This window comes from Montipora foliosa, chromosome 6 (assembly GCF_036669935.1).
Source record: "Montipora foliosa isolate CH-2021 chromosome 6, ASM3666993v2, whole genome shotgun sequence".
Lineage (NCBI taxonomy): Eukaryota > Metazoa > Cnidaria > Anthozoa > Scleractinia > Acroporidae > Montipora > Montipora foliosa.
Genome location: NC_090874.1, coordinates 55,385,383 through 55,395,382, shown reverse-complemented (window position 1 = coordinate 55,395,382; position 10,000 = coordinate 55,385,383). Strand labels below are relative to the sequence as shown.

The following is a 10,000-nucleotide window of genomic DNA, read 5'->3' as shown; positions in this document are numbered from 1 at the left end:
TCCGAAAACAGCGTGTCTCAGCACTCACATTTTCAACCTAGGGAGAGTAGTGAAGGGGAAACGGAAGAGCCTCCGCCACCTTACCCTGGGATCGTCACATTGTTATCACCACCAAATGCATTTTCGGTCGAACATATTTGTGGAACCCATGCGCGAGCTCTCGAGGAAGTCTCCATGAATGAAACCTCCCACACTGTTAATGCAGACAGTACTGAAAACGAAAGAACAAATGATAGTCCGTCAAATCAAAGACACGTTATTGCTCCCGGCAGGACACTTGTTTACGCGTGGACTGATATTGAAACGGAGCTTAGAGTGCCCCAAGTGGAAATAAACGAGGCATCTAGAACTCATAGCTGTCAGTCAAGTTGTGATATGCGTAATGCGATAGAAAATCAGACAGAGATTAATGCTTCCAGGACGGCTTTGCATTTAGGGGAACAGACTCCGCGTGCCGGGCGGGAAGGCGTATCCAATAGTGGCAAACTGCTTTCTAAAAGCTTCCGGCCCAAAGTGGAAACGGTGGAGACATTATAGCCGTCAGTTGTCTTTAAATTTTAGCTAAGTTGTTTATTTTTACAAAGAAAATACATTCATAAATCTGTTTCCTTGCTGTGGTTTTTGTTTTTTAACTACATAACTTAGCACATTTGTAAGGCAAGGGATCGAAACTATTCGACGACTCGTTCTACCAGCTGGCCAGTGACAGTTTTGTGTCTAGTTATTTTTTTTGACAATGTTTAAGAAAGGCGCACCAGGATGCAAATAGTGATTACTGTAGCTGTTTTCGCAATAAGTGCATCATTGTTGGGTGGACCACCTTCAAGCTGTCATGGGGAATTCGTTTTTGTTCTTTTTGAGGTGTCCATGGAAAGTCCGTAGATGCAATATCACGCCTCTGAGAAAATCAGTAACACGAATAAAGGCGGGCAACAAGTCACATCCCACAGGGAAAACATGTGCGGCCGTTTTCCATATTTCTTTATAATCGGAACAACGGGCGGGTGCTTGCGGTCTGGAGCCCCCGTAGGACCAACCGTGCGCGTCAGGGTCTTAAGGCCGGGACACATTAGGCGACAAGTCGCAGCGACATGTCTCTGCGACAAGTTGCTCCATGTGTACTACTTGCAAAACAAGTCGCTGCGACACGACGCATGTTCGGTGCACACGCAGTGATCTCATATGAGGGGGAATGTGAACTAGTTTTCTAATTCAATATGGCTGACCATATGACGCTCTCTCATTCGTTCATTTATATTTTGTCGCAGCGACTTGTTGCCGGAAGTGTACACACGATGCGACAACGCTGCTTTCGCTAATTTTGTCACTGCGATAAGTCGCACGAATTCAAACTGGTCTGAATTCGTGCGACTTATCACAGCGACAAAATTCTGCCCGCAGCGACAATGATTTTCATGAAATTAACCGTGTCACACAAGGCGATTTGTTGCGGCGACTTGTCCCCGCGACGTGTCGCAGCGACTTGTCGCCTAGTGTGTCCCGGCCTTAAACCTTTGTTCGGACTCCAGAGTGACATGCTTTTTGTGGAATGTCTTTGAAGCTCTTCAATAAATTCGCCGGTCGTGTTTTACCGGGTCTAAAACCACCGTACACCGGTGGCACAGTTGGTTGAACACCGGGCTGCCATGCGGGAGGTTGTGAGTTCGACTCCGGTCGAATTACGCCCGCAAATGGTTATACTTTCAAGTCTACTCCGATAAAGACTATAAACCGTAGGCCCCGTCTCGCAAATATCTTCTATGTTCATAAGTTCCCTGTGGGACGTTAAAGAACCCACACACCATTGAAAAGAGTAAGAGATGAAGTTCCTGGTGTTGTGCCTGTCCTTTGTGAGTGTTTGAGTGGTTGGGTATAGCAGGTCCACACCAGCTGAATAGCCAAACGTCAACCTTCTGAAACAAAGAAACAAACAGACAGACAAACAAACTCGGGTTCACCTCATGGTTTAAAACCCCGTCTTTTGTTCCACCACCAGCGTTTTGTTCAAAACATCAATGTTATCTGCCACTTCAAAGATTGGTTGCAAACCGCCCATAGCCAAGATTTAATTCCCTTACAGCATAACAAATTAGACCTGAAAAGCCCCGCCTTAGAATCGGCGAAAAACTGTATTTCACTTTAGAATTTCTGCAGGAAAAAAATCATGGCATTTGTCGTCGTCTCTTTGACACGCAGGACACTAGTGTCTACCTGCGCGGGCGCTCACGAGTATAAGAGCGTATGTACAACATCATTGTATTTCAGTGTAACGGCGTTTTTACAGACCGAGTTACTTTTAGATTGATTTTCCCGCGAAACCAGACCTTTCCTGCTAATCACAAGTCGTGAATGAGAAATTATTACTCATAGAATTGAGAATGGTCACTCACGCAAGGGAAATCGTATTTAAGAGCTAGTCTGAAAATAGCTTGATCTATGAAAATGCCATTACAAAGACCTAGTATTGGAGTTATAGGCTCTTGGCTCCTGAACTCCGCCAGCGCGTAAGACCCAAACACGGCTCCCCATGCTTCTCTTGCAAAGAAGATAATTTTTTAACAGACCGCTTTGGCTTGTACGTTTTGTTTTCCCATATCAGACCACGTGATGTTCCCAAGGGAATGTCCCTTTTGTTTCTTCATAAGTTATTCGTACATAAGCACGGCCGAATCTCTGTGCTCTGATAGTTCTTTAAAATGTATTTTTTAGATCGAGCCCGTGTTGCGGTTTTTTGTCTGTTGTTATCATGACCTCACGGTCCACTTTCACACCAACCAATCGGCAACAAAATTAGTTGAAACACTTTGCTAACAGAGGACACTGGTAACGACACTTTTATTGTTTTTAAAGAAAAATAGTACAAAAAGTACTTTTGCGGGAACCCCTTTCCCCTGCCCCCCCAATCAACGTTGTACCGCTGTTGTTAAGAGTCTTAGGCAACAGAAAATAACACAACATTGTCCTAGGGAGTGAGGGGGGAGGGGGGCATTTTCGAACCGAGCTTGAAATAGCCCCAAAGGGATAAGAGTGTCTCAACAATTTTGACGCCGATTGAACTGACCAATAAGGTGCCGTCTTTGAAATAACCACCCAGTATGACACGGGGCTATTAATATACTGATAATAGATTTCAAATAATTTTCATCGGAATAGTCACAATTGGTATATACTAAAGCAGTGGATAGCATTGAAGGCACGCGCTGATTGGCTACTCAAAGTGCGAATAACCTTTGCTATTCACCTCTGACCAACTCGCGCGGGATTTGCGCCCGAAAATATTATAATCATTGCAGGAATAAATAATGGTAATTGAACTGGTGGAGTGCAATATTTGGTCTGAAATCATACGTGCGCCCAAAGTACGCGACACGAAGTTCAATTACCACCATATTACTTCCATTTAGAAATCACACAATAATTATTTAAGCGCTAAATTACAAGATTTTAGTCAGTACCAATATTTTATTGATCCAGTTGGGAACGAAAGTTGCAAAATTCGCCACATGATGGTTTTCTTTGTTGTCATTTTCCTGCAATTTGATTGGTTACCTTAAACAAGCCCTGAAATCTGATTGTTTGTTTTGTTTTAGTGTTCCTTTAATTTTTCATTGGCTGGGGAAATGGTGCGATTTAGAGCAAAAAAAATAGTGTGGTTTGGGAATAAATCGCACTGCTAAGAGCCAATCAGATTGCAAGGATCACCATTGATTCAGGGGCACCCAACGACCAATTTGTTGTAAAATGTATTATTATACCCCAGTTAATGAAAAAAAATGTTATTAAGGCATTTTAAGGTGTTTTTCAGTGTTGCTGGGAAAACATTATCTGTTCCTTTTTCCCAGCAAGACACACAAGAAATTTCCCAGCCAGCTAGATAAAATTGGTTGGTTTCCCAGCCAGCTGATCAAATTTATTTCCCAGCCAGGAATTCCGCGCGCTTTCAAATCCCTCGACCCAAAACGACCGAACAAAAGCGACAAAACCGGGACAAAACAGGTTTTTTCCGCAAGCGCAAGCACTCTGACCAGCCGTCGTATGTTTGTGACTACTCTCTGGGAGAGGGAAGGGGTTGTTTTTTTTTTTTTTTCAGTTTTCAGAGTTTCTACAGCCAGCTCGGGTTGAAATGTCAGAAAAAGTCAGTAATTCCCAGGCAAAACCTCTATCAATAACAAAATTTCCCAGCCAGCTTACCGAAACACCTGTATTTTTGCCAGCCAGCAAGATTCCTCTGGGGAACAGATAATGTGAGGAACAGATTCGTTGGGTGCCCCTGGTGATTTCTAAATGGATGTAATAAATTACCAACTCGCACTATTTCAGTTGCTCTGAATCGCACCATTTCCCCAGCCAATGAGAAAGGAACACTAAAACAAAACATCCAATGAGATTTCAAGGCTTGCTTCAGGTAACCAATCAAATTTCAGGAAAATGAAAGACAAAGAAAACCATTGTATGGCGAATTTTGCAACTTTTGTTAGCAACTGGATCAATAAAATGTTGGTACTGACTATAATCCTGTATTTTAGCTATAAATAATGATTGTATGATTCCTAAATGGATGTAATAAAGTGGTAATTCGTGTCGTGCAATTTTGGTCTGAAATCATACTTGTGATTTCAAATCGAACACGCGCTGCGCGCCCGTTCGATTTTGTTATCACACGTATGATTTCAGACCAAATTGCAATCCACTCAGTTCAATTGCTGGTTTTCACTCACGTGATCAACAGCCATGTTTTTTAACGAAAACAAAAGGAAGCGTTTGCATAATAATAGAGTTAAATTCCCGGAGGATTTGGTCGGGGCACCAACATGGCCGCCTTTTCTTTGTTTTGGGCACCAACATGGCGGTCGTGACGTCATGTGAAAACCGAGAATAGACCTTATTCACGATGGCCGCCTTGTTGGATTTGCTATTATCATGTAAATTAGCTACACACTTCTGAGGGCGCAAAAAACACAAGTTCGAGAGGTTTTAACGATCATCTTAGCCACACAGACGATTTTTTTCACGTTCATTGAATGTTTATCTGCTAAGCAGTAAAATAGAATGATTACACAAGTTACTTCGATGTTTTTTTTTAGTGAAAAATGAGGAGATAACGAAGTAGAAAGTCAAAATGTCAAAGGCAATCAAAGATATAAAATTATCATAAATGGGACTTAATTCTAAATTCTAAAATGTACTTTTAGAAACGTTATTTCTATATTTCGACGAGCCGATTTTCCGCAATTTGCCTTTTTTCCAATGTTTGCCCCCCAGCATAACACATGGCTAATTTGCATGACATTTTGAAAACCAAAATGGCGGCTATCGTGAATAAGTCCTGTTAATTACTAGTGGGAAGATGACCTTTGAGTACAAGCGGTGTTGCGTTACAGGCAGCCGTTGAGAATTTAAACGCGTTATAAGACTTTGTATGGGGAATAAAATACCGTCCATTATGAAGCCTAAAAAACGCTCAATTTAACGTTCATTCAATAAAATGAATAAAACTGACTCACCTCTGGTGTATTCTTGCGCGTTTTGGTGCTTATTTTACCGTTTCGGGAATTCCGTGTTTTCACTGTTCTAAGACGAAGTCAAGCAGAGTCAAGGCTGCACACTAAGATTTCGACCGTTGTCAGCTCAGAGGCGGTTTGCGCCTCGAAAATCCATCGTAGCCGCGATTTTTTCGCGCAAAGCTAAAGCCCCATCATTTGCGAACCTTGGTGAATGTTTCGTCGACAAAAATCCCCACGCACTTGGCTGGAAATGAGCATTTTCTGCTTCCGATTCCACGATAGCTGATGAAAATAACAGCCGGTGATCTTGTAAATGTTCACGGAGCTTGGGTCCGAGATCAAATTAACTCCACCCGATGAGGTACAGTCATTTCATGTACAACACTTACCCCATCCCCACAGCGGCTTCTCGAACAGCCCCATGGTTACGAGTGAGTGACGGACTGGTGTATACTTTTGCCACAGGGAACTCACACAGTGTTCCACAAACAGATCGCCTGCCCACCCTGTGATGTCACGCGATTGCCAGAAGCGGTTTTCACTCACAAAACAATATGCTTCAATCTTCCACAAAAAATTTAAAATGTCAAAATAATGTTTTTTCTGTTTTGTGTACTCATGGCTTTGGTTTTGGAGTCTCAAAGTAATGATAAATAGGTGATATTTGCGAATGTTTGTAATTGATTTTATTTGTTATAGTGAATGGATCGGAGGATCTTGCTCTTCTGCCAGATGGGCTAGTATTTGTGACTTCTGTGAGTGCTTCAACTATATTTTGTTTAAATCTAAATAAAATCAAGGCTGTAATGAACAGCAACAGACAACGTTTTTGTAACCGATTTGCATGAAAGTGAGACCATGTAAGAACCTTTTTATTTTGGATAAGCATCGTTAGTTACCCTAATGGTTCGGAGTCAGTTTTCTGTGGGCTGATGCCTCTGTAAGTTAGACTTCAAGGCCGACAGTGTTGGCAGGTCCCGAACTATTTTCTTTTTAATGTTCCACTGTGAGACTACTTGCGACAAGGCAGACACTTCCATAAGGCTGGCAACTAGAGCTTTATTCCCAGGGCTCCCCCGTCATTTCTACAGAATTTGCTTCACGAAGACAAGGCGAATGGCTTTTTGAAGCAAAATACTCCTGGAATTTTTTTTTTTTTTTTTTGGCTAAGGGCTCCCTTTGATTTTCGTTCAGTTTTCAAGATTACACTAGCCTCGAGTTCGCAGTCTTTCCCGCTAAATTCTTTATTCAGTGGCACACACAAGTACCTTGTGGCCAGTCGCAACAGCCGCAAACAATGCAGTCGTTCAATGACCCAACCAGGACTCGAGGTTTGCAAGAGTATCCGGCGATTAGCGCGGGAATATTGGAATCAATTATTAGTCATTACTATGTTAGAGCAGTTTTCAAATGTCTGTCGAAAGTAATTACGCCATTGCAATTGCTACGCTTAGTGATTGGCTTAAAAATCTGGCGCCAGTTTATCAACCACTGGAAAGGCAAACCAAAGTCAATCGCGACTTGAACGCGCGATTTTTCCTGCGCTTTGGTTCATTGCGCTGTTTGCACCTGCTGTGATTGGTCCAAGTAATTACTTTGGTATTTGTTTTACGACACTCAATTGAAAACCGCTCTAATAACATACATGAAACAAATTCCCCTTCTGATTGGTTGAGAGAAATGCAGTTTTCAGGCAACACGGTGAAGAAAATAGGTAATACAGTGCAAAAAGAAGTAACAAGCCAAGCATTCTGGTTGGTCAATGAACAAAGAAACTCATAGATAGACAATTAAATGCAAACCTTGGATGACGCAATTGTTGCGTGATTGCATGATACGCGTGCATTGCTTCTGCTCAACTATCTCGAATTTTTTCGTGTATATTATCAAAAAGTAATCAAATGATTTTTCTTGTTCAATTTAGAATAAATGAGCATTCGTAAATTTCTTGAAAGACTAAAAATTGCCCGAGCCCGTAATTTTGTTCGTCTTTGAAAACAAAACTCGTGCTCATTATTTCCAAATTGCACTCGAAATCAAATGATTACCAATACGAAGCCCGTGTTATGACGCAGTGGTTGTTTTCAAACAGGAAATGCGCTTTCAACTGACGTTGACGTTCAACAAAGAGCTCGAAGGTAGTAAAGGAAAGTTGTTAACATTTGATTTAAGCAAGCCTGATGAAGCACCAGTTGAATTGCCCATGAAGAACTTTAATCGCACGGGATTTAATCCGCACGGGATCAGCGTGTATCGGGACCCTTCCACGGGTGCAGTTGCCTTGTTTGTGGTGAGTCACCGTCCGGATGCACAAGTCATTGAAATATTCGACTTCGATCGCCAAGGACACTCACTGATTCATCGCTGCTCTGTGACGGATGAGTTAATTTGGAGTTCAAACAATCTACACGCACTTGGTAAGAATTCATTGTTCTAGAGTAGGCCCACAGCAGATGCCCATGACTGGGAGCGAAAAACAGTCCTATATTCCTGTCACGCTGTTTATCTTTGGAATGCTGTAGATTGAATTTCCCGGGAATGACGAATGAAAATAAACTAAGTTGACGTCATAGCGTCACCAGGCAGGGGTGGCACAGTGGTGAGAGCACTCACCTCCCAACAATGTGGCACTGGCTCGATCAGAGCGAACAACTGGTACACCTCAATTCCCGATTCCCGGTCCCGACGTCATATGTGGGTTGAGTTTGCTGTTGGTCCTCTCCTAGCTCTGAGAGGTTTTTCTCCGGGTACTTCGATTTTCCCCTCTCCAGAAAAACCAACACCTCCAAACTCCAATTCGATCCGGAAGCACGGGCACATGTTGAACGAGCTCCTAAGCGTTCTTAAATTAAGGTGTTCCGTGGGTAAACAAATTACATTTTTTTTACCGAACCGGAACTTTTAATATAGGTTGGTCTGTAAAAATACCGTGACATAGGCTTAGTATAGGAGTTGTTCGCTCCTAGTCATGGACTCCTGCCCACAGTCACGGGCAAGTTGTTCTGGGGCTGATCGACAGTCATAAGCAATAGGCCATGTTCGATACATCGATGTTCACACATGGCTGCAAGGCTTTATGGTTAAATTTGAACATTATTTTGTTTAAAAATCTCCCTCGAGACTTGTCAGACAAAGAAAACAGAACTGAGCCGTGAAATTTGACCATAAAGCCTTGTAGCCATGCCTGGATATTGATATATCAAACTTAGCCTGTTCTCAACATAGTTCACCCAAGTATTCCCACAGGGACCTTAGTTGACTAATGGAAGCCCACTATGATACTTCACTGATCATGATTGAGCCCCGTTTTGGCTACTGATACGGAACCTGAAGAGGAGTTTATGCCATCATCAAATGAACGTAATTTTTAATGTGCGATCGAAACGAAACTGCCTTTTCGGTCCCTGCAGAATATTTGGGAATTAAGGGTGCTTACCATTTGTCGCAGAAATTCCAGTTGGGGTTGACCGTTGCATAACGGTAAGCGATTTTCTGAGTATACCAACCAACCGAACGGAATTGCACTGACCATTAAAATGTTCCACTTTCAAGGCTTGGTTCTCAGGCCTTACCTTCCCTCATGACTCGATTTCGCACGAAGTAGAGCCCGGAAACTGAAGAACCGGTAAAATGGTACAGGAATCTCCGAAATTCTGTTTCGATCGGAAAATGAAGAGTACATCTGAAAATGACGGTTCTTTTTGGCATTTAACCGAAATTTCCGGGATTCTGGTGCGAATGGTAAGCACCCTAAGCAACGACGACGGCCACGGCAACGCTACAAAGCAAGAATATTATTGGTTAAAAAAGGAAAAATACTCGTGCTTCACGTGCGTCACGTATTTCAGTGCATTTCTTTGCCGTACTCCACAAAACAACAACGTGATGTCACCAAATTTTAGGTTTTGACGATAACGTGAGTATGCAGCGATGAAGCAGTCATTTTCTATCTTTACTTTAAAACTGCTCCTACCCCGGCCATCCAGTTACACGATAGATCGCCCGTATTGCACAACGTGAACAACCCCGTTGTCGTTGACATTGTCTTTGCTTAAACTCCTCATTACCATATTGCCATGTAGCAAAATTGACGGCCGGCTCCAAAGCCCAATTAATACTTGGCTCAAGGCAAGCTGAATCGGAAACAAAGATTGCAATCGGCAGTATTCGCCTTATTTCTCTTGGAAAAGCTACGAAAAGTTGGCAAATTTAACAGTTATTTGTCACAGGATCAAGCCCGGGAGGGGTACGAGTCTATCCTTGATTTTACGTCACAAACTAGTTTGCCTTTTCAAAGAACGCAGTTTGTGATATCAAATGAAGAGTCGATCAATGCCACCCATAACTTTGTCACTGGCCCAAATGACTGCTAGTTTTGCGGCTCACTTAAACAAACGTGTGCGATACATAAAACCCTAAATTACGAGGGAAAAAAGTAAATTCAATTGTTTGGTTGTGGTGAAAGTGGAAATATTTGAGTTTGACTGAACTTTGAT

The 10,000-nt window shown here is 42.4% G+C and overlaps 2 protein-coding genes across 2 annotated transcripts in view; both read left to right on the top strand.

The window, feature by feature from the left end:
* LOC138007793 (cytochrome P450 3A2-like) overlaps window positions 1-1,340 on the top strand; it is a 27,001-nt gene extending 25,661 nt beyond the window's left edge. The window contains exon 8 of the mRNA XM_068854868.1: window positions 1-1,340. This exon is cut by the window's left edge and continues 155 nt beyond it. Within this exon, the coding sequence (XP_068710969.1) occupies window positions 1-537 (537 nt within the window). The 3' untranslated portion in view covers window positions 538-1,340.
* Window positions 1,341-6,122: 4,782 nt separating this feature from the next.
* Window positions 6,123-10,000, top strand: part of LOC138005794 (serum paraoxonase/lactonase 3-like) — a 7,512-nt gene continuing 3,634 nt past the window's right edge. The window contains exons 1-3 of the mRNA XM_068851974.1: window positions 6,123-6,147; window positions 6,204-6,259; window positions 7,597-7,921. Of these exons, the coding sequence (XP_068708075.1) occupies window positions 6,123-6,147; window positions 6,204-6,259; window positions 7,597-7,921 (406 nt within the window). The remainder of the gene's footprint in view (window positions 6,148-6,203; window positions 6,260-7,596; window positions 7,922-10,000) is intronic.